General features: G+C 43.2%; 1 protein-coding gene across 5 annotated transcripts in view; it reads left to right on the top strand.

Annotated features, from left to right (window-relative positions):
* ZSWIM8 (zinc finger SWIM-type containing 8) overlaps positions 1 to 25,002 on the top strand; it is a 133,683-nt gene that overhangs the window by 8,426 nt on the left and 100,255 nt on the right. Inside the window, exon 1 of one of the 5 annotated variants that reach the window (XM_039547614.1) lies at positions 23,205 to 23,340. The exons of the other annotated variants lie outside the window; for them this stretch is intronic. Within the exon in view, the coding sequence (XP_039403548.1) occupies positions 23,310 to 23,340 (31 nt within the window). The 5' untranslated portion in view covers positions 23,205 to 23,309. Of the gene's footprint in view, positions 1 to 23,204; positions 23,341 to 25,002 lie in introns of those variants that run through there. 5 annotated transcript variants of the gene reach the window in all.

Below are 25,002 nucleotides of genomic sequence, written 5' to 3'. Positions count from 1 at the left end.
CGCTCCCTGTCACAGTACACCACATCGAGTGAGTGAAACAGCGGGGAGTCCGTGTTGGAGGCAGGCTGTTTGCAATTAAGAGTTAAGACTAAGGGCTCGTGAACATTTTGTGATTTTTCAATCCAGGAAACTAACACACAGTGTTGGCTCCAAAAATCCACTCTCTCTCTCTTCCCCGCTCCCTGTCACAGTACACCACCCTCCACCCCCCTCTTTTGAAAAGCACGTTGTTGCCACTTGAATGCTGGGATAGCTGCCCATAATGCAGCACTCCCAACAACGCTGTAAATGTTGCAAATGTGGCCACACATCAGCGCTGGTAGCTGTGAGTGTGGCCACACACCAGCGCTGCTCCTACACAGCTGGATGACCAGCGCTGCAAACTGTAAGTGTAGCCAAGCCCTTAGGGCATAATCGGTTTAGAGAGAAGACCCGGTGATAGACAGAACAGTGTCTAAATTTGTAAAATGTGATGTAAAGAGGACAGTGACTAAGGGTATGTCTTCACTAGCAACGTTAAAGCGCTGCCACGGCTGCGCTTTAATGTGGCTGTGTAGTCACAGCACCAGCGCTGGGAGAGAGCTTTGCCAGCACTGTTTTTTAAAAAACAAACAAACAAAAAAATCTCCACAAGGGGAGTAGCTACCAGCTCTGGGAGCACAGCTCCCAGCACTGGTGCACTGTCTATACTGCCACTTTACAGAGCTGAAACTTACAGCACTCAAGGGGTTGTTTTTTCACACCTCTGAGCAAGGAAGTTTCAGTGCTGTAAAGTGGCAGTGTAGACAAGGCCTAATTTTCATTGGCTAATAAGGAGAGAGAGAGAGAATTAATTGGATCCAGAGAGCAACAGCCCTTCATTCTCCTACAAAGTCTTCCTCTAAAACATGCAACACATTAATATTAATCATAGGTCAAACACTAAGTACTAAAAAAGTAGCAACAGAAACTTGTAGTGTTCTTTTCTGAAGTTCATGTGCTGTCCCTTATGTTTTACTGCTCTCTACACTGGAGAGGTCTATGGAGGTATCTGAGGTATTGTCTCTGTGGTGTACTATATACAGATGTAGAAGAACTTGGGGGTGGTGATATTTAAAATGTGCACTGTCTAGCCTGCTGCTGTGGTGCAGCTTTTACTAGTGTGTTGCATGGCCTGAACTTAATTCCTCTATTTTGTTTGTGTTGTGGGAAGAGGGTTTTTTTGCAAGTATAACCCAGTCTTTATGCATATAGAACACACAGGTACAACACACCTGCTCATCATGTCTGAAATGGTTAAACAAATCTGCCCACATAGACCTGCAAACATTATAGTGCATTACTGCTCCCAAATATATTAACAGAGCAACTATTAAAAACCTGGTGGCCAGAGTGCAAAAGCCACATATAAACACTCAGCGAAAGTTTCCTGTAAAGAAGTAAAGTAAACGCTTTAAAAACTAGAGAAAATACCGCAAAAACACATGATCTGATGAGAGATCAGATACTGCTGGAAATAGGTCTGCTCACATGGTGATGTTAGGGGAAGGATGCTAGCAGTACGTAGACTTCTCTAGACCAGTGTTTCTCAAAAAAACAGTCCATGGACTGGCGCCAGTCCCTGAGATCTCCCTGACACAGTTTAGGAAGGCAGCAGGCCAGTCCCTGGTATCAAAAAAAAAAAGTTAAAAAACACTGCTCTAGAGTCTAGACTATCAGTCAACCCAGGGAATGTTGTTTCACCTGTTTTGTGGTGGGTATTGCAGGTGTCAGTGACTCTTTAAATAGCAGCAGGGTAAACTAAAGTTAATTAGGAAACAGTTCTTGGATTATTAGAATAATTGGGGCTATGGAATAAGCTTCATGGGGAGGTTCTGGAATCACCAGCACTGGAGAGATTATAAGCGAGGCGTTAGGTGCTGTTTTGTCAGGATCGGTTTTGTAGTGTGCCTAGCACTGGGGGGTTTGGTTTATGACTAGGTCCCCTAGGCAGTACGGTAACACCACTGGTACTGCAATTACTGTAATAATCTTCAGTGCAGAAATGTGGGCCACAGAAGCAACACAGAGTTCTTTCCCAAACTCAGCATTTTGCTTTTGTGATTCAGATGGTATCCAGCAATATCTGCATCTTTTAGGAGTCTTTTCCCATTAGGTGAATAACTATCTAAAGCATATGCCCGCCTCTTCACCTTCATTATACTCTCCACCCCCTTTAGAAGCCCAAAGTAATTATTTCCAGGCTCTCTCGAGACCATTTAATATGTGTGTGTGTGTCCCTCTCCCAAGAATGAGAACAGGAATGAGATCATAAAAATGTAGTGGGGAGAAGTTTGATTTTTTTTTTCTACTAACTGCCATTGGGTTGGACATTGGAAAAACTCAGCTATAACCCTCCCCCTACAATTACACATTCTGATTCCCTTTCTTTCACTAGTGTCTTATGAGTTTTTATCTTTGACTTGGTTTGGAATTTCTCTCACCTTTTTATTCAGAGGTCTTCCTGGATTCCCTTTTACTACTTAATATCTATCCTAACCCACACGCCTTGTAGAGACCCTCCAATTCTGGAGGATTGGAGATCACAGATGTCTGTCAGCCCAAGTTTCCAAAAGAATTATAGTAATCACACCTTTCCTTCTAGGGACTGAGTACAAGGCTGTCTTACCCCAGGGGATGAGGATCTGTGTTTAGTCCTAATCTCTGATTTGCTGCTAAGCCCCTTTCTGTTTTCTTCCCTTCCCTTTCTACCTCCTCTGTTTGTCCTTATACTTATTTAACCTGTGTTCCTGCTCATAGCTCATTTCACAGTGGTAACAGCAGAAGTGGCATTATCTTTGTCAGTTTCATTCTGCTGGGCCACTGGTATGATCTGGTGCTGTGGGCATGGAGAGCAAGGAGAGACTAATTATATTGCTGTCACAGCCACAGCTAGTCTGGCTCCTGGCCAGAGCTCTGCCCCCAGTGCATCTGTGTGTTACCAGATACAATAGCAGTGTGGAACTAACAAAGACCTGCTGCTGCTCTGATGGTAACAAATATAGGTATGGGGAACATGTGATTCTTCCCTCCATTAAAACTGTGTGAGGGGTGGTAAAGCCATGAGGTTTGCTGCAGTGAGAAGAGCTTCTACTATGTAAGAGTATCCCAGGTAATTTATTGAACCTCAACTTCTAGATTTCCTAAGACTGTTCTCAAAACAGCTAACCTTTCTAAAATGAAGATGAATATTTTCAACTCTCTCAGCTGATCATTAGTGATGTTACATGTAAATTGTTCTGTCCCCAAAAGCAGTTATTTGGCTCCTTAAAGTTTCCAGACTTGGTTCATCTCCAAAATGGCTTAGTGGATTCATGAGACTAAACTGGCAATAGTCCAAGTTATACAGATCTGTGCTCTGTATTTGCACTGTCTCTGGTTCAAATGTGGTAAATGTAATCTGCTTCAAGAGCCAGTGGTCAAATGCAACATACTGTGACAATTTATAACGGGAATTCCAGTTCAGTTTGAAGAAGACCAACAAAACCAGAAGATGTCACATAAACTGTTTACAGGGAAACTTTACTTTTTGTACATTTTTCATGCAAGCTATGCCTCCCAGAATGCTTTAGTTAAACAGAGGACTTAGGAGGGCATAAGCAAGGGAGGTTTTCAGGTGAGATTTGAGAAGTAAAGGCTGTTCCACTTACCAGGTAGTTACAGAAAAGACTTTCATGTCAGTAGTGGCAAGACTGAGGAGGGACATGAAGCTTTGCACTACTTCACTGTGAAAAATAGTTAATGTGTGTGGATTACTTTGTTCTTTGTAAGGTGTGGTGTAATAACCATATTGTAGTTACCTTAATGTGTCAGCAAATGCATGCTCAGTATAATGACTTAAATATTCAAAGTGTTGTTTTTCCTGAAATACTGAAATGCCATATGAAAACAGCTATTCGGTATAACTGAGCTGAGGCTTATGGGCTGCTATGATGTCTAGGTTTTCTTTAAAAAAAATAATATATATAAAAGGTTACTATATAGGATATTCATGAAAACTGAGATGCCCTGACATGTTTTCATATATGCTCAGAGTTGAATGCAGTCCTAATGGCTCACAGTAGGTTGTTGGCATGGATGTCATGTAATGCTACTGATTAGTCTCTAGTCCATACTAGGTTTTTTATTGTTTCTGGGTGCTGGATGATAGTATTTTTACTAGTTTGCTGTGGAAAAAATACACACAAGCTCTGGAATACACACTTAAATATAAGTAAAACCGCCTTCACTAAATAAGGACACTCCACCAGAGAGAGAGCTCGCATCATGGAACCTGCTTCACTATGGGCGGGCGGATGGGATGGGACGGGACCCACTAACTACTCTTCCCTAGTTGTCCCTGACCACCTCACACTGGAACCCATATATGGGGTATCTTTCCTATACTCCCTCGTCTGGCCTTCAAACAACCCCTGAACCTCTCCAAGCTCATCATCAGAAGCAGGCTTCCCACAGACCAGGACCCACCAACTAAAGCGACACCAGACCCTGCCAGAATAACAGAGTCAAAACCTGTGGACGTATCTCCACTGCTACAATGATCAACACCCTCCACAATGCGCCTTTCAAGATCCATGGGTCCTACACGTGCCTATCACAACATGGGGTGTACCTCATCCTGCGCACTAAATGTCCCAAGAACAACAGCTATGTGGGTGAAACCAGACAATCACTATGCTCTCAAATGAACTTGCACAGGAAAATGATAAGGCAAAAACACCCCATCATCTGTGAGTGAACACTTTTTACAAAGCCATCGGTCAATATCTGACCTCTTAATCCTGATCCTCAAAGGAAACCTGCACAACACTTTCAAAAGGCAGGCGTCAGAGCTTAAATTCATAACTCTGCTGGACACTCAAAACTACGGATTTAGCAGAGCCGCTCTTTTTATGGCTCATCACAACAATGTGCAGCGAACCCTGTTGTCTGCTAACCTTTAATTGCCCTCTTCATTTTAAGTGGTCTCTTACGGCATGTGTGAAACCCCTACGCTAAGCAGTCTGTCCCGTCTTGTATTTAGCTCAGATGCTCTGGTTACTTTCTCCAGATTGAACAAAGAGCTCTGTAAAGCTTGTCCCTTCCACCAATAGAAGTTGATCCAATAAAAGATACTACCTCACCTATGTTGTCTCTTTCATATCCTGGGACCAACACAGCTACAACAGTGCTACAAACAGAAAAAAAGATACTCCTTTTTAACATTTGCTTGTTTGATTATGAAGCTACTGGAAGACTTGCAGCAAAATTGAAGAAATGAGAAAAGTGCACAGGAAGGATCAATGAGTGCTCCCCAGAACCATTGTGCGAATGACACCTGGGTATTCCTGGGAGATCTGGGGAGGCCACTACCTGAGCTGATCACGGTGAGACACGTTATTGCTCCATAGTTCATATTGAAGCTAGCTTTCCATAATAAGCTTGATTATTCTTGCACTTGGACACACACACACTCTTGCTCATTTGTTTCATATTGTAAATATCATGATATTTCATGGTGTCTTGTCAGAGGGTGAGTATTTTTATGAAGACTTGGAGAAATTGTACAAATGTATTGGATTTCAAAATTTCCACTGTTAACTTAGTTCAAAGGTTTTATGAGGCCTTTTTGTCTCTCCGTAGCTCAGAAGTAGCCTATCCTAACAGTCAGAACTGATTTATCTTTTGGTGCTTGAAGTGTAGGAATGTCTTTTAGTATGATTTCAAGGGTTATTATAGTAATTAAAGATTTACAACTCATTTCACACAAATACTGAAATCTATTTAAGCCTAAAATCCAATTATAAAAGTTACTTAAACTGTTTGTCATGATAAAAAAGCAAATGTTGCAATTTTAGTTGAAACCACCTTAACTCATTCATCCCTTTCCAACTTCCCCCCCCCAACCCCAAAGTTAATGGTACACATTTTATCAAATAGATTAGATTAAATAGTCTTTCCTTTGAATGAATTGATCTTTAACATTTTTAAAGAGGAATATACACAGGATATTGATACGATTATTATTGAAATGGTACTGGGTCTTGTTTTGATAAAGTATGTTATACATAGTCTATATTATCTCTTGTGAAGTACTGTGTCCTGGAGGAATGGGCAGCAGTCAAGAGGCCCTGGTTCTCACCAGGACTTGTGTGGCCTTGGATGAGTTGCTTTTTTCTCAGTTTCCTGAACCGTAAGTTAGCCATACTTATTCACCCACTTCACATATGTTTTGTGAGGCTTAATTAGCTAATGACTGTATAGCTCTTTTAACAGAAAGTACTAAAAATGCTAAGTATCACTAGTTTTTCTGTCCTCTCTAAGCACACTTTTCTATAGAGCAGGGATGGGCAAACATTTTGGCCCAAGGGCCACATCTGGGTATGGAAATTGTATGGCAGGCCATGAATGCTCATGAAATTGGGGGTTGGGGTGCGGGAGGGGGTGAGGGCTCCGGCTGGGGGTGCGGGCTCTGGGGTGGGGCCAGAAATTAGGAGTTCGGGGGCGGGGGCCCTCTGGGCTGGGGGAGGGGGTTGGGGTGTGGAGGGTGAGGGCTCCGGCTGGTTGTATGGGCTCTGGGGTGGGGCTGGGGTTGGGGATGCAGGAGAGTTCTCCAGGCTCAGACCAAGGTGTTCAGAGGGCGGGAGGGGGATCAAGTCTGGGGCAAGGGTGCAGGAGGGGGTCAGGGGTGCAGGCTCCGGGCAGCGCTTGCCTCAAGCAGCTCCCAGAAGCAGTGGCTTGTCCCCCCTCTGGCTCCTACGTGGAGGTGCAGCCAGGCGGCTCTGCATGCTGCCCTGTCTGCAGGTGCTGCCCCTGCAGCTCCCATTGGCCGCGGTTCCTGGCCAATGGGTGCTGTGGGGGCAGCGTGCAGAGTCCCTTGGCTGCCCCTACACGTAGGAGCTGGAGGGGGGACATCCCACTGCTTCTGGGAGCTGTGCAGAGCAGGGCAAGCTCCCGACCCCGTTCCCCATCTGGAGCTCGAGGGCCAGATTAAAACATCTGGAGGGCCGCATGTGGCCCCTGGGCCGTAGTTTGCCCATCCCTGCTATAGAGCATTAGGACATTCTGCAGAAGCAACCTGCTTGTTTGAACTTACAGAGTCAGCCCAGCAACTTTATCTTGGCTTTTAGATGACTTCAGGAAAAAAAATTCAAACAAGAAGAACATTTTATAATCCAACAGTTTAAATTAGGAAAAGTCAAATTAATTTTAAAGCCTAAGCACTATTTTGGCAAAGCTATCAGCTGATTTCTTTCTATCTTCCAAAAGTCTTAAGTTGCTGAATAGATTCAGTGCCCTGGGGAGTTTCTAAATTCTCCAGGTCACAGGAAATTAGGAGGACCCCCTAATTCTATCAGCTGTTTAAAGTTTAGGGGATGTGAAAGGAAATTGACTCAGCTGAGCCAATGAAGTACTTGCATTTAAAAGTAAGTGCTTACGATTTTCACTGGCTCAGCCAGGAGGTGGTTTCCTATTACTGCCCATAAACTTGGCTGCGCTTTAAGCCAGTTTATCAGCCGCTGGAAATTTAAGACATGAAGCAAATGTAGATTCAAAAATTAAGGCAGTGTCCAGTTACGCTCCAAGGAAAAGTGCTGTAGAAAATTTTGTGAATGACAGTTTCCCGACCTATGGCTATTGGGAGCCAGGTGCAGTTGAAAATATCCAAGATCCAAAAATGGAAGTGAGGGATGGGTAGAATAGCAGACACATCTGCTTGTAGCAGCCATGAGCCTCTGGGGTAGGATAGAGAACACTGACAGAGAGAATGTGCTTCTCCCTGTTAGCACACTTGCCACAGAAGATGGAGCCTCAGCTACACACGACCTTAAAGTGGAATCACAGCCTCTTTCCCAGTTGAAGTGGGGAGGGGATCTGGACATTACTTCTAGATGGTCCAATATCTTGTATCATTCTTTTTTTTGGGTTTAGTTCTTTATCAGGTGTCAGGTAAAGTTTCCCAGCCCCTCTTTGTAAGTGACTGTGGGGGAAATGGAGAGATTAGGGGAATAACGTAAGAAAGAAATAACGTGGGATTTTTGGAACAAGAAATGGTGTAAGGGAAGTGTTAGATGCCACAATGCAGGGGGAGAGAGAACTGGAGAGAGAAGCTTATTTAAAAAAAAAAAGTCATACTGAAAAGAATGTAGGAATGCCATGATCTACTGTAGACTAAAGTAAAATGAAGGCTGTAAGGAGATGATGTAACAAAAGGAACCTTATCCAGAATTTCCAAGTGTATGTAATGAGACTCTCAATGACATAGTCCATCCATCCTGCATGACTTCCAGATGGAAAAGATGGAAAACAAGAATTGGGTGGGGAAATACTGGAGGCACAAGTTCTTGCTCCAGCTCCTGTACAGTGATGTGCAATATTGAAACTCCTTCTGCATATATCATGGTCATGCCCCTTCTTTCAGAAATCTTCATAAGAGATAAATATTGCACTGGTGGAATTGCAAGGACTAAAAGGGCTAGTGTTCCAGAATCTAATTTATTGGGGTTGTTACTTGACTTCCCACCAATAAATTCCTGTAAACAGTTAATTGTGACTCTGTCTGCTACACTTGTGATTTTGGGGGGTAGGTGTGTCTTCACGGTTGGAGATCTAGCCAAGGAATGGAAAAAGTGAGACAGCCTTAAAAGTAAATGTAGCCAACTTACCACCTGGCCTCTTTTAAAATATATTAATGAAAACAATACCAGCATGTGGCCAAACCATTCTCACTGGCATCTTGTCAATTTGTATGAAAGAACCAGACTCTTCCTTGAAGTAAATATGCTAAGGAAAATGTTGCTGAATTTGTGAATACTGAATATGACGTTATGGAATCTTCATGCTTTATTTTTTCCATATGTTGGACTTACTATTCTCAGTAATGTGTGTTTTCTATTAAGTGATGGCTACCAAGTAGACTAACTCTTCCATCGTCTAATTTTCTTCTTACCTAAAGAAAATCACCTTTATGACTAGTTGGTATTGGGACGTGTTTGGACTAGGTAACTTTCTGAATAGTTTTACTCCTAATTTACAGAATTTCATCTGGCTCATCCCCTGGAGGCCAGTGCAGGGGGATTAGATTTTTCTAGTGCTTTCTCTAGACTAGTTTAAATATGCCAAGTGATATTTTTCCTCTCTTGGGGTACTATTCCACTATCTCACCTAAATATCGCTCTTTTTTGAGTGTCCTCTGCATATTATCACTCATGGGATGCTCTGACTCGTACAGCCTGAGCAGTAGAACTCGGGCTTCAATGCCTTCCTTACCCTTTCCCTCAGTAAATGTCAAATGTTTCTCGGCCAAGGTATAAAAGGGAATGGTGAGTGGCTGAACGAAAGTGGAGCCTGACTTCAGTATTGGGCAAATTGGTTGAAACTATAGTAAAGAACACAATTGCCAGACACATAAATGAACATAATTTGTTGGGGAAGAGTCAACATGTTTTTGTAAAGGGAAATCATGCCTCACCAATCTGCTAGAATTCCTTGAGGGGATGAACAAGCATGTGGACAAGGGAAATCCAGTGGATATAGTGTACTTAGATTTTTGGAAAGCCTTTGACAAGGTCCCTCACCAAAGCCTCTTAAGCAAAGTAAGCTGTCATGGAATAAGAGGGAAGGTCCTCTCATGGATTGGTAACTGGTTAAAAGATAGGAAACAAAGGGTAGGAATAAATGGTCAGTTTTCAGAATGGAGAGAGGTAAATAGTGGTGTCCCCCAGGAGTCTGTACTGGGACCAGTGCGTTTCAACATATTCATAAATGATGTGGAAAAGGGGTTAAACAGGGAGGTGGTGCAGTTTGCAGATGATGCAAAATTACTCAAGATTAAGTCCCTGGCAGATTGCAAAGAGCTATAAAAAGATCTCTCAGAACTGGGTGATTGGGCAATAAAATGGCAGATGAAATTCAATGTTGATAAATGCAAAGTAATGCACATTGGAAAACATAATCCCAACTGTACATATAAACTGATGGGGTCTAAATTAGCTGTTACCACTCAAGAAAGAGATCTTGGAGTCGTGGATGGTTCTCTGAAAATATCCAGTCAGTGTGCAGCGGCAGTCAAAAAAGTGAATAGAATGTTGGAAGTCATTAAGAAAGGGATAGATAATAAGACAAAATATTATATTGCCTCTTTAAAAATCCACGGTGCACCCACATCTTGAATACTGCATGCAGATGTAGTCACCCTATCTCAAAAAATATATATTGGAATTGGAAAAGGTTCAGAAAATGGCAACAAAAATGATTAGGGATATGATGCAACTTTCATATGAGGTGAGATTAATAGGACTTTTCAGCTTGGAAAAGAGACAACTAAGGAGGGATATGATAGAGGTATGTAAAATCATGATTGGTGTGGAAAAAGTATAATTAGCAAGTGTTATTTACCCCTTCTCATAACACAAGAACTAGGGGTCACCAAATTAAATTAATTGGCAGCAGGTTTAAAACAACGAAAAGGAAGTATTTTTTCACACAACGCACAGTCAACCTGTGGAACTCTTTACCAACGGATTTTTGTGAAGGCCAAGACTATAACAGGGTTCAAAAAAGAACTAGGTAAGTTCATGGAGGATAGGTCCATCAAGGGCTATTTTCCAGGATGGACAGGAATGGTGTCCCTAGCCTTTGCTTGCCAGAAGCTGGGAATGAGCGACAGGGAATGCATCATGTGATGATTACCTGTTCATTCCCTTTGGGGGCCCTGGCATTGGCCAGTGCTGGAAGACAGGATATTGGGCTAGACAGACCTTTGGTCTGACCCATATGGCTGTTTTTATGGTCTATACTTTCTTTAAGACAATAGATTTGACATGAGGACACAGAGCTGCAGTCCAGTGTTGTTAGACACTTTTATGCCCCTCCCCACCAATTTGGGGACTGCTTTTCCCATTTTACTGTCAGGGCAATTGATAACATGAAACAGGTGGATTCTAGATAAGAATGCATGTGATTACTCCATATTGTTCAAAACCCTTTCTTGTCCCAAGTCTATCCCTTTCCTGCCCCCCAGTCAGGGATGCAATTCAAGAGAGTCTGCTGAGGGAGGAGATCGGTTTCCTGTTGCAATCAGGGGCAAGAGAAGGGGTCCCTCATAAACACAAAGGGAGAGGTTTTTTTATTTGCATTATTTCTTGATTCTGAAAAAAGATGATGGCTCTGGCTCCATTTTAGATCTCAGAAAATGAAACAATTTTATAAAAATTTTGTTTCTGCATGTTGTATCTAGCTTCCATAAGCCCCTTCTCTTTCCCTCCAGGGTTGGCTTGCACCTTTGGATTTAAAAGAGACATATTTCAATAAGACCATGTCATCACAGGTATCTACGTTTTATGGTAGGAGAGAACCGCTTTCAGTACAGAGTCCTATGGTTTGATTTGTCCTTGGCTCCAACAGTATTCTACTCCTGGGGGAATTCTGAGCCAAAAAATTCTGCACACAATATTTTAAAATTCTGCATGTTTTACTGTCAAAATAACACAGTATAATCATGCCAGTTTCAATTATTTGGGTAATTTATTTGAAAATATTTCTCAACAAATATGTCTGTTACAATACAGTCAACAGGAGATTCAGGAGATGTTTTTTGGCATAGGTTTCTTATTAGACATATTAATACAGAACTCTATGTAGTTTATTTAAACTACAATACAGAAGTGTATTTCTCGCACCACCTCAGAAGCAGTGCAAAGGCTTGTGGGAGTTGGGGGTAACGGAGGAGCTGAGGGAGAGGGAAGTAATTTCTGGGAAGGAGCCTTGTTGTGAACTTGGAGGATTGTTGGGTGTGGATGGGAGAAGTATGGAACAGGGTTGTGGTGTGTGTTGTTTTATTTGGGGTGTGTGAAGGGATTGTTAGAGAGCTTCCACCATGCAGAACATGGTTGATCCCTAGCCTCTCTCATTCAGTCAGGCACATCCGCCCCTGTCCTCATGTGTCCCTGCACTCCCACTCAGCCAGCCCCCACATCCTGTTTATCCCTGCACCCCCTCCTTCATGTCCCTGCACCCTGCTCTCCTGTCCCAACTGCTGCTATTTGTTCTGACGCCACAGCAGCCCTGGTGAGTGAAAGGAGTAACTGCAGCACCTTTCCAGCAAAATGTATCTTCTGGAGGGAGAGTGTGTGGGGCACATGAATTCTGAGCATGCACAGTGCTGCAGGATTCTCCAATGAGTAGTATTGACAGAATATCTGTCTTTGGCAGCATATGTAAGGAAGTGGGATTTTTGTACATCCATACCTAGACTATTGGCTAATAAAAGTACTATCAAGGAAGAAAAGATTACATAGGATGTAAAGCAGATATGTTTACTTTTTGCCAATCTGAATTTATGCATACATTGGGAAAAATCACTGTCCAGCATGGAGGATTCCTTTCATACTGGACCATACTGGAGTTCATGGTGGTCAAAGCCTTTCTTTTCAAAGAAAGGCTTGTAAAAATAAAATCAACTGTACTTCTGCTCCTGCAGTCTCTACAACAGATGTTATTCCTCTCCCCTTTGACTGATGAGTCTTTCAGCATTGACCACATCAGTGACCATCCCTCCGAATGAGGGAACTACAGCACTGGTTATTTATCAGCTACAAATCAGGCATAGACTATGCATCAAAAATTCAAAATTCTACAGCAGATGTGAACAACATTAAGTGGTGGATGGAAGGGTCTAAAGGTAACAGAGTATAGCATTCAGTCTTCCTATGCCATCATTAATAGTTACCAGAGATGTATCTGCTCTGGGATGGGGGACTTATTTGGGTAACAGTCTGATAATCAGGGGGCATGGTCACCAGGAGAAGAGAAACTTCAGTGCTCTGTAATTGAGAGCAATAAGATGGGCTTTAAAATTACTTCTGCCTTGTGTAAGACACTGTGGTTCAAATGATGACAGACAACAAGGCAGCATTATATTATCTAAACAGGCCGGGGAGAACCCATTCTCTATAGCAGTGTTTTTCAATCCGTGGGTTGCGCCCCAGTACTGGGTCACGGCACGTCAGGCACTGGGTCGCCTTGCTCGGGTCAGCACTGCAGACTGGGACACTAAAAGTCCCGTTGGTGATGCTGCCCAGCTAAGGCAGGCTAGTGCCTACCTTTTCCGACACCATGCTGTGCCTCAGAAGCGACCAGCAGCAGCTCAGGCTTCTAGGCAGGGAGGCCCCGAGGCTCTACTCGTTGCCCCTGCCCCCAAGCACCGCCTTTGCACTCCCATTGGCTGGTGCCTGCGGGTGAGAGTTGCATGAAGCTGCTTGTGTGCCTCCACCTAAGAGCGGAACTCGCTACTGGCTGCTTCTGGGGCCCAGTGCAGCCTGCGGTGCCAGGACAGGCAGGAAGCCTGCCTCTGCACCCCAGCTGCGCTGCTGATCGGGAGCTGCCGGAGCTAAATCCGTGCCCCAATCCCCAGCCCTGAGCCCCCGCAAACCTGGAAACCCTTCCAGCACCCCAAACTCCTCATCTCTGGCCCCACCCCAGAGTCTGCAGCCCAAGCCCAGAGCCCCGACCCCCCTCCTGCACTCCTACCCCCAGCCCTGAGCCCCTCCCACACCCCAAACACCTCATCTCCAGCGCCGTTGGGTTGTGGGCATCAACAATTTTCCTCAACTGGATTCCCAGAAAAAAAGTTTGAAAACCACTGCTCTAGAGTTGTGCAGAGAGGTAATGTCTTTAATGGAATTGTTGTATAACACAAAAGATTCACCTGATAGCAATTCATGTATTGGGGAACTAAATACGTTAGCAGACCATCTGAGGAAGTCAACATCTCAGATACACAACTGGTTGCTGAAAGAGGAAGTAGTATCACACCTCTTCAACTTGTGAGGAACCCCTAATAGATTTTTTTTGTTTTGTTTATGCCTCCAGCATCAACAAGAAGCATCAAAGCATTTGTAAAACTCAGACAACTTTGAAGGTGTCAAAAAAACATGTAGGCATGGGTGATATAGTGTACTTGGACTTTTAGAAAGTCTTTGACAATGTCCCTCACCAAAGGTGTTTAACTAAAGTAAGGAGTTATGGGGAAAAAGGAAAGATCCTCTCATGGGGTTAAAAGGTAGGAAACAAAGAGTAGGAATAAATGGTCAGTTTTCACAGTGCAGAGTAGTAAATAGCAGCATCCCCACAGGGTCTGTACTGGGACCAGTGCGTTTCAACATATTCATAAATGATGTGGAAAAGGGGTTAAACAGCGAGGTGGTGAAGTTTTCAGACAATACAAAATTTCTCAAGATAGTTAAGTCCAAAGCTGACTGTGAAGAGTTACAAAGGGATCTGACAAAACTGGGTGACAGTAATAAAATGACAGACGAGATTCAGTGTTGATAAATGCAAAGTAATCCACGCTGGAAAACATAATCTCAACTATACATACAAAATGATGGGGTCTAATTTAGCTGTTACCACTCAAGAAAGAGATTGTGGAATCATTGTGGATTGTTCTTTGAAAGCATATCTGAACATGCAGCATCAGTCCAAAAAGTTAACAATGTTGGGAATCATTATGAAAGGGTTTCAGTGTGGTAGCTGTGTTAGTCTGTATTAGCAAAAAATGAGGAGTCCTTGTGGCACCTTAGAGACTAACAAATTTATTTGGGCATAAGCTTTCATGAGCTAGAACCCACTTCATCAGATGCATGGAGTGGAAATTACAGAAAGAGATATAAATACATGAAAAGATGTGATTTGCCTTACCAAATGTGCGGTCAGTCTAACAAGACAATTCAGTTGACAGCAGGATACCAAGGGAGGAACAATAACTTTTGAAGTGGTAATGAGAGTGGCCCATTTCAGACAGTTGAGAAGAAGGTGTGAGTAACAGTAAGGGGGAATCAGTATTGGGGAAATTAGGTTTAGGTTTTGTAATGACCAAACCACTCCCGGTCTTTATTCAGGCCTAATCTGAAAGGGATAAGACAGAAAATATCTTGCCACCGTATAAATCTATGATATGCACGTGCCTTGAATACTGTGGTCTTCACACAACACAGTCAACCTGTGGAACTCATTGCCAGGGGATGTTAAGGCCAAAATTATAACGGGGTTCAGAAAAGAATTAGCTACATTCATGGAGGATAGCTCCTATAATGGCATTAGCCAAGATGGTCAGGGATGCAACCCCATGTCTGGGTGTCCCTAAGCCTCAGACTGGGCTGGGACTGGATGACAGGGGATGGATCACTTTATTTGCCCTGTTCTGTTTATTTCCTTTGAAGCATTTGGCACTGGCTGCTGTTGGAGACAGGATAGTGGACTAGATGGACCATTGGTCCGACCCAGTATGGGCATTCTTATGTTCTTAAAGATTCTGCTTGTGAGCGGGCAGAGACAAAGACTCAAGATCAGGGATCAAGAGCTTATGTATGCGTTTTGCCTCATTTCCCCTCATTCAAAGACTGTTAAAATAAAACAAGAGAATCCCAGAGTAATTTTGATTGTGCTGTTGTGGGCCAGGTAGCAGTGATATCCAGATTTAGTTCACCTGTCTAGAGCAGTGGTTCCCAAACTTGTTCCGTCACTTGTGCAGGGAAAGTGACGGGCTGGGCTGGTTTGTGTACCTGCCACATCCGCGGGTTTGGCCGATCGCAGCTCTCAGTGGCTGCGGTTCACTGATCCAGGCCAATGGGAGCTGCTGGAAGTGGTGTCCAGTACGTCCCTCGGCCTCCGCCGCTTCCAACAGCTCCCATTGGCCTGGAGCAGCGAACCGCAGCCACTGGGAGCCATGATCGACCGAACCCATGGACGCCGTGGGTGCGCAAACTGGCCCGGCCCGCCCCGCCAGGGGCTTTCCCTGCACAAGCAGCGGAACAAGTTTGGGAATCACTGGTCTAGAGGGTTCTACAAACTTTTGCCATTAATATTGGACTTGTTGACACAGGAAAAAAAGAAATTTGTGTACCATTCAGATCTTTAGTAAATATCTTTAAATAAAACTCAAATGGAAATATTTTTCTTTGGTTTGTGTGTGTATGGTGAAATCAAAGTTTACCGATGTTTACTAATAAAAATTAATCCTTCCAAGCCTACTCAAGATTCTGGAAAGGTGTTAATCTATATCCACCATTCAGGAAATCCTGTACCATCTTGGCATTTAAACATAATGCTTAGGTTCAAACAGATAATTAATTGTCTGTGTAGAGCTGTACTTGTTCTATTTATCTATTAAGATAGTTGCCTCAATGGCTATTCCTTCAGCAAGGCACATAAGCGAATAAAAAGCGCTAATGGTGGACCCACCATTGACTGTTTTTCAGAAGGATAAAGTAATTCTCTACACACCCAAGATTCTCACACAAGTAATATCAGCTTTTCTTATACGTCAATCTATATTATTAATGGTATTTTTTCCCAAACCTTACACTCAAGAGAGCGAGGCTATAGACGTTAGAAGGGCTTTAGCTTTCTATTTAGATCAATCTCCAAATTCGTCTCATGAAAAGAGGAATAAAGGGAGAGCTGTCACTGATCAGACTCTTTCAAGATAGGTTAGACCAGCGGTTCTCAAATTTCATTGTACCGTGACCCCCTTCTGACAACAAAAATTACTACACTACCTCAGGAGGGTGGACTGAAGCCTGAGCCCTGCTGCCCCAGACGGGGCTGCAGGGGGGCAAAGCTGAAGTCCAAGGGCTTCAGCCCTAGGTGGGGGACTTGTAACTTGAGCCCCACCACCCAAGACTCAAGCCCTTGGGCGTCAGCTTTAGCCCTGGGCCCCAGCAAGTCTAACACCAGCCCTGATGACCCCATTAAAACGGGATTGTGACCCACTTTGGGGTCCCAACCCACAGTTTGAGAACTGCTGGGTTAGACTATGTATTAAAAAAAAACAAAAAACTGATAAGATAATGGATCTCCTCTTACTGAGGGAATTAAAGCTCATTCTGCTGGATCAAAAGCAGCTTCTGTGGCATTCCCTGGACTTATGCCTTTAACAGAAATATGCAGCACAACAATGTGGAGTACAGTCCGCACATTTACTATGCATTACTCACTAAACTTAGAACCTATATCAGATGCAAAATTTGGTGTGGTAGTATTGCAGTCCTTATTTGATAAGGACTCCATGTTTCCCCCATCCTGGGTCAGAATTACTGCTTGTTAGTTCATCCTGTGAGTGCGACTATGCAAAGGACACTCAAAGAAATGAAGGTTACTTACCTGTAACTGGAGTCCTTTGAGGTGAATTCTGCATATTTACACTCCCCACCCACCTTTCCCTTCTCCTTGGAGTCCTGCTTACCAAAGGAACCAGGGCCCAGGGGAAGGAATTGAATAGCTGGAGTGCCCACTCCCCTTTTATACCTGTGACAGATATGGAAATTTCCTGCAATATCCTTGGGAGACCTTCCTGAATTAAATTTAAATGTATTTGGGGTCTTTTGTGTTAAATGCAAATATGTATTATTGTGGGCCAGGTTTATTCGTAACCTCTCTAGAGGGGAGATGTGATATGAGGCCTGGGAGTTCAAAGGATTATATTGAAAATGTGCCAGACAAGAAATGTATTTTTGGGACAGTAAGTGTTAAGTGGATTTCTTGGGGAATTCATAGGGGACTGTTAATGAAAATTCCCCAATGGTTATGCAAAAGCCGTGCCTTTTGAAGCTATGCCCTGAGGAGAAGATTTTTGCTGTGGACTGGGGATCAAAGGCTGTATAAAGAAATGGATGAACTGCCCAGCTGGTGGATCTGGTTCTGAATCTGAGAAAGTGATGAACTTGTAACCTTGGGGAAAACCCAGTTTTGGGTTTTGAAGGATTGACATCTACTAAAGCCCAAGGTTGGAGTTAGGGTGACCTCTGGTAAGCTTTTAGCCTGTCTGTAGGTTCTTTTGTTGTTTTTAATATGGTTTCCTTGTAATGCTTTTACCTTAAGAATAAGTGTGCTTGCCTAGAAAGAGGTGGGTGGTAACTAGTAACTGCGCCAGTTACTCTGTTGATAGCCGTTGGCGAGAAAGCAAAGCGAAGGTGCTGGTCTGTTCAGAAAGTCTGGCTTGCTGGGGATAGTAGCAGTGTAGGCAGGGAATTCTGCAGCCTGGAAATGCCCCAGTGAGGAGGGAATGATGTGTGGGTCTCCACCAAGGTAAGTAACGGCGGAGAGCCAGAAGAAGTCTGAGAGTGGCTGCCATTGGTAGACCACAGAGGGAAATACAGGTTCAGTAGCCCTGAAACTGTGACTGTACCCTCCCCCTGGCATATTCAGCATTCGTTCAGTCACGGAAAGGGTGAGGGAGGAAGATCAGCGCTCCCACCAACACTGCTAGTAGCTGGAGTTCTGCCATTCAGGTCAAAGCATCCCATGAGTGTGAATAGGCAGAGTTCATCTCAAAGAACTCTGGTTATGGGTAAGTAATCTTCATTTTCATACCCTCACCCCTTATGTCTTGCTAAACAACTCCTTTTTCTCCTTGGCCAAATATATTCTGGTTTTTCTCAGGGCTTGAAAATAACCTTGTCTATGGCAAATGAGCTTTCCTTAGAGACTTCCACAGAATCTAAGTTTTTTCACTGAAGGAAAAAAAAAATCAGTTTCTAGGTCTTATGGTTGCTAAGATTAATCTTCCAAACATGAATGGAGTGTAAACCAATGCAGATCAGTTTTGGGTTTGCAGACATGTCTACTGCTTGTGCTTCTGTTCAAAGCTTTTTCTTTTGCAGCTGCTATTCAGAACCCAGTGGACAGCAGAGATACTAACAAAAACTATGTCAGTTTCAGTCTGCTGTTGTTTGGGAAAGTCCTGAGCAGTAGCCCAGGCAGGCAATGGGGCGTATTCACTGGGGAGGAGGATCCAAAAACAGGTTGTGAGGAGCATAGAAAAGTATGTCTTGTGTAACATCCAGAAGACCTAGGGAGGTGTAGAATAGCAAAGGCACACACCAGTCACAGCAACCAAAAAGCTGAGGAGTTGGAGGCAGGAACTAATGGAGAGAATGTTCCTTCTCTTATAGTAGCTGATGTGGGTTAGGAAGGAGGCTTCAAATATATCCTACACCTACTAGTCAGGCTGATTGGAACCTCCAGGCAGAGTCCATAGGCAGCACCCTGGTAGGAGTCTCAGCACCCTTCTCGTCAGTAACAGTTGATTGGAAAGAGAGGCTTCTCACCTGTTGGGTTTTTTTGTTTGTTTGTTTTTGCTAGTTGGTTTGGTTCTCTTGTATTTAGTTGTTTAGAAAGTTCTTCAAACCCTGTGTGGGCAGTTGGTAGTAAGGCAGATGGATGAATGAGCAGGAAGAGGGAAAGACTAGGTTAGACAATTAAAGTGTTGCTAACTATTTGCACTGGGCGGTTTAAGTTCCATATTGCCTAAAAGTTGTACCGTAGCAGTAGGCTCAGTGTATCTTTGAACAAATGGCATTGTTAAAAAACAAATTTCAGAACAAATTTCCATTCCAAGCAGTTCTCATCTCACAATGAAATTATAAAATTTGCAGCTTCTGCTTCCATCACACTTTCTCCAAGTTCTGTGGCTCATGTTACCTGCATCGAACTGTATTTGTCCTTAAGCTGTTCAGTAAGCACAAAAACAAATACTGTGCTTTTGACTTCCAACTGGATCTTTGAGCAGGTGTGTGTGTGTGTGTGTGGGGGGGGGGGGTGTTCTCCTCCCCCCACCCTGATGAATAATCAGTGCACAAGCTTGAATTGGTATTGCTACAGGTTGATCCAAATTAGACCCTAACTGAAGAGCGATAGAGTTAGAATGACTGTAATTGCCAATTGTGGGATGCTTTGATTACTGATGAAAAGAGTTGGGTAACCATTTGGCATTTTAAATGCCATGATGTTGCTGTTGGTGAGTTAATTATAATCAGCAACTGCAGCGATGGACTGAACTTGGAAATTTATGAAAACCTAATACCTTGAAAAATCCTAGAGGGTGTGACTCAATAATTCTCTTTTAAGTTGTTGCAGCAAATTATATGGAACTGTGTTCATCATTACCTGATATGTGGGTCAATATATTCTGAGGTGATGGAGGCTAGAAATCTGTTGAAAGGACCTTTTCCGGAGTCCCAGGGAAGCCACACTGAGGTTACTCAATTAGAGTAAACTGCAAAGAATGGGGCAGACAATTCTCAAAGCTGGTGGATATTCCAATACTCAGATTTACCAAGCCAGCACAAAACAGCTTCTATAATACCTTACTGGTTACCCAGAAGACAACATTGTAGTTCCCTTAATGTAGCCCAGCGTCAGACCTCCACCCAGACACCCAAGTCAAATATGATGAGGATTACTGAAAATCTTATTCATCATATAAGAAAGTTCTACCAATCCCAAAGGATCAGACACATTACCTCCCAGGTTAACGAATATTTCAGATCTTACTCAAATACATGCTTACAGCCAATTCTTATTTAAACTAAAATTTATTAAAAAAGAAAAAAAAGAATTGGTTAAAAGATCAGTATACATACAGACATGAGTACAGCTCTGAGATCAGATTCATAGTAGAGATGGTGAGCTTTGTAGCTGCAAAGAGTTATTTCAGAATTAGTCCGTGGGTTATAGTCCAATGTTCATATTCAGGGTGATCCAGATGGGACTGGAGATCTCAGTCTTACAACTTAAGCTTCCCCTGCATAAAGCATCAAGCTGATCTGAGATGAAAAGGATCAGGACCCAAGGGTTTTTATACAGTTCCAGGCCTCCTTTTGACAGCTTGGAGTCCTTTAGCGAACAATAGGCAATCATGGAAACTTCGAAGTAGACCTATTTCCTAAGCATCACCAGTAATTAGCTACAGGGATTAACATAATGCAATTGCCTGTTTTCCACCATTCATGGGTGATTTGTTGTACATTTCAAAGAGAGATGAATACAGTGATATCTCTGTGTTTACAGTTCATTTAAATGTTAATATTTCCTTTTGATCTCTGAATTAACAGAATACAGCATAGACAGCGACTGTTGAATTGCACCTAAAGCAGGTCTGTACAAAGGTCAGCTAAGCTGCTTATTCCTCCAAGGACAGGGGCAGTTTGATTTCTCTGGCAGATGGTGAGCAACAAGTGTTTGAAGACTTCCTGCATAAATGTAAGAGAGTTCTCCCTGAAGCAGTTGGAGAAAAGTTTGGAAAAGCCACCCCCCTGAGTGATGCAGTTATACCAACCTAACTCCTGGTGTGGACAGAGCTATGCCATTGGGAGAGATTCTCCTATTGACATAGCTACTGCCTCTCAGGGAGGTGGAGTACCTAAGCCAGCAGGAGAAGCCCGTTGGCGTAGGTAGCATCTTCACTAAGTTGACAAGCCATAATATGTTGCAGAGGTCTTGGGAAAGTCCTTCCATCTGACAGAGCAAATGTCACCGCCTATATTTGACCAACATCTCATAAAGATGTCGTGTTTTCTTTATCTTGTCCTTCCCTCCTTGCAAATGTTGAAGGTGTGCTTGTGGTTAGCTCTTCTTCCATTACAGCCTTATGGGAAGGTGTGTGTTTCACACCTTCCCTGACTTTCCCTTAAAAGCTGCTATACCAATTCCCTTTCCATTGTCCCACTCTCTATCTTTTTCTTTAAAACTCCCGTTGGATCATGGAGGAGGAATCTGCTGTACCATTGTGACATCCAGTAATGAATACTGGGAGTTGCATAAGTGTCCTGTCCTAGACACAATAAAATTGAATTGCTGGCTTAATGTAGGGCTGGTGGAAGGTTCTGGATTGACAGCCTTGGAAACTGGTGTCTACAGCAACCCCACAGGTAGTGGCAGTGCAAGCTTCCCTGCGTCCCTGCCAGTGTGCTGCAACCCTGAACTGGAACGGGGATAACACATTTTCCATGGTCCACTCCTTTTTTGATATCTCTGCTAAGGCTATCAATAACATTGCTAATTATGAGTGGGTTTCGTGACACCTCTACAGGCCTGGAGCCAGATTTTTAAAGGCTTTTAAAACTCCTAAAGATGTAGATAGGGACCTAGTGGGATTTTAGACGTGCCTAGACATCTACCTACCACTGACTTTAACGGGAATTAGGCACCTAGGCGCTTTTGGAAATCCCACTGGGTCCCATCTGCAGCTTTAGACACCAAAATACCTTAAAATTCTGGCTCTTAGACCTCCAATTCATGTTCCATTGGTCACCAAGCCGTCAAGAGATGGTATTTGCTTTTGGTTACTGATCTGGGCTGGAGTTGAACTTTTGACTTGGAGGTGAAAATCCCCATATACAATTACCTCAGCCATCCATTTAAAACAACCTCCTTCCAAACTACCATGATAAAATTAGCCTTCCTGACTCATTCAGTAATAAAGCACTTCAGTGTTCGCCATCACATTTGTTTGGCGGTAAGTGATACTACAGTGGGATTTACGCATGAGGAAGAATTTGGTTAGAGATTAATTGTGCATGCAACTCTTGATAATAGGCACTGATGGGAAAAGAAATACAATAAAAGTATAAGCTGCATGATATTTGGTAAGGCTGTCTAATGCGCCGGAGATGGCAGGGGTTTTCCATAGGAACAGATACCAGGTCAGAAGTGGAGTCTGATTTTTCTGGTTTGGGTTCCACCATTTATTTTACCTACGTTTGGAAAACACTTGGCTCTTCTCTGCCATTGAAACAGGGATAATGTTACACATGAGCATGAGTAGCTAATTTTATGTGATCTGTGGCCTCAGTGTATATTGTATGGGGGAGCGCAAATAACTGGCAGCATTGAGTATTCCTATAAGAGAACAGCAGCTGTTTGTTCTCTGTGCTCTGAATACACAATATCAAGGTTATGCAGCACACGTTCTGCAAGGAGAGAAAGTAAGATTAGCAGTGCAGTGAAAATGACTAGCCTGAAGCTGATCTGCTTCATTGGCTGTAGAGTTATTCAGAATGCAATCTGCCCAGTTTATCATGCAGCCTTGGCCAGCTCTGGCACAAGTACTGATTGGTAGCACTGTCTGGCTTTACAAAAACCTGCTGTTCATTTTAGGATCAGCTGTGGGTATTTGCCACTGCTGCTCTTTTTCTGAAATGAACCCTTGTGGGGACGGGATTGAAAAAAAATGTGCTCTTGGATTGATCTGCTCTGGAGAACCCAGACAAGTTGTGGATGCCTTGTTTTTGCTGATGCTGAGTGGCACAGTTTGGATCTCAATCATGCTTGAGATTTGACTGGATGAAAGAGAGGCAAGGAAACAGCGTCTTGATATTTAGCTCTCTAGGTTCTGAGCTCATGCGGAGACAAATTGATCTCATCTGGTGTGCTTAGATCACTCAGAAGGCATTAGTAGAATACTAGACACTGAGAACTTGGCTGTTAGCACAGACACAGCACAGAAGATTGACTTTCCTTGGCAAGATTGGATGGGAGAAGCAGTAGAGTTAAATGGGAAATGTGAGTTGTACTTCTTCCTTCTTGCTTGAGATTGGACTTGTGTTTGGAGAAGTTTTATGTTGCCTCAGAGCTAAGGTCCCCTGAAGTTACTTTGTACATGTGTGTAGAGTCAGCTACCTGGAGTAATGCACATTGGGAAAAATAATCCAAACTACATATATATAATGTTGGGGTCTGTTACCATTCAATAAAGAGATCTTGGAGTGATTGTGGATAGTTCTCTGAAAACTTCAGCTCAATGCGCAGTAGCAGTCAAAAAGCCTAACAGAATGGTAGGAACTATTAGGAAAGGGATAGATAATAAGACAGAAACTCATAATGCTACTATATAAATCCATAATATGCCCACAACTTGAATATGGGGTGCAGTTCTGATCACCCTGTCTCAGAAGGGATACCAGTAGAATTGGAGGAGATTCAGAGAAGGGCAGCAAAGATGATCAAGGGTATGGAATTACTTTTATATGAGAAGAGACTAAAAAGATTAGGGCTGTTCACCTTAGAAAAGAGACGATTAAGGGCAATACGATAGAGGTCTACAAAATCATGAAAGGTGTGGAAAAAGTGAAGAGAAGTGTTACTTACCCTTTCCCACGATACAAAAACCAGCAGTTACCTGATGAAAATACTAGGCAGTGAGTTTAATACAAATGAGGGGGTACTTTTCCACACAATTAACCTATGGAACTCATTGTCATCAGATGATGTGATGTCCAAAATTACAACTGGGTTAAAAAAAGAGCTAGATAAGTCCATGGAGGATAGATCCATCAACGGTAAATGGCCAAGATCATCAGGGATGTAACCCCATGGTTGGGGTGGTCCTAAACCTCTGACTGCCAGAAGCCAGGAGGGGAGGATGGAGGTGGATCTCTTACAAATTGCCCTGGTACTGGCCACTGTCAGAGATAGGATACTTGGCTAGATGGGCCATTGGTCTGATGCAGTATGGCAATTCTTATGTTCTTAAATAAAATTGTGCACTGTGCTCTTCTCACTAAGCCAGTACCTTTTTCTGGGAGTTGAGTTGAGTAATGGAGGAATGTGCTAGGCTTTATGTCCTGGAATTAAGAACTTGCAGGAGCTGGCTTTCTCTCCCTTTTCCTAACATGTTTGCAGTTATAAAATGTAACATGGAATGGATGAAGGGGAGCGGACACCTCCCAGTGATATCAGTGGGTCACTTCTGCTTATGCCAGAGGTGAATCTGGCCCCTTGTTTTTAGGATTTCATATTGTATATGACGAAGGGATGATTCTTTCAAACGACTTGCCGCTGAAATGATCATTGCTGATGTTGGCAATAGAAGGTGGGAGAAAGGGCAACCCCCTTACTTCCTAGACACACTGCTTCCAAACACACCCATTGGCAGGTGTGCTCACTCTCGTACATACTGCTGATTGATCTCTTGAAGACATACTCTTGTATCACTGTACCAATAGATGCTGCAGAAGAATGTGGCAACCTTTCTTTTCTGGTCTATAGGTAGTCAGGAGGCCTGGGACCCCAAAATTGCCCACTGTGCTCCCAGTAGTACTTTTAGTTAATTTGTGATATCTCCACCTTTTTGATTATACCGTGGCTACTGTGCTGGCTGTTTGTGCTGAAAGGGCAGGTATGGCAGCTCTTCTTAGTGTGGTGGATAATAGAATATTACTGTAC

The sequence above is a fragment of the Mauremys reevesii genome, linkage group 7, assembly GCF_016161935.1.
Source record: "Mauremys reevesii isolate NIE-2019 linkage group 7, ASM1616193v1, whole genome shotgun sequence".
In the NCBI taxonomy this organism is placed as follows: domain Eukaryota; kingdom Metazoa; phylum Chordata; order Testudines; family Geoemydidae; genus Mauremys; species Mauremys reevesii.
The sequence above is the reverse complement of the archived record's forward strand: the minus strand, read 5'-3'. Positions and strand labels throughout refer to the sequence as shown.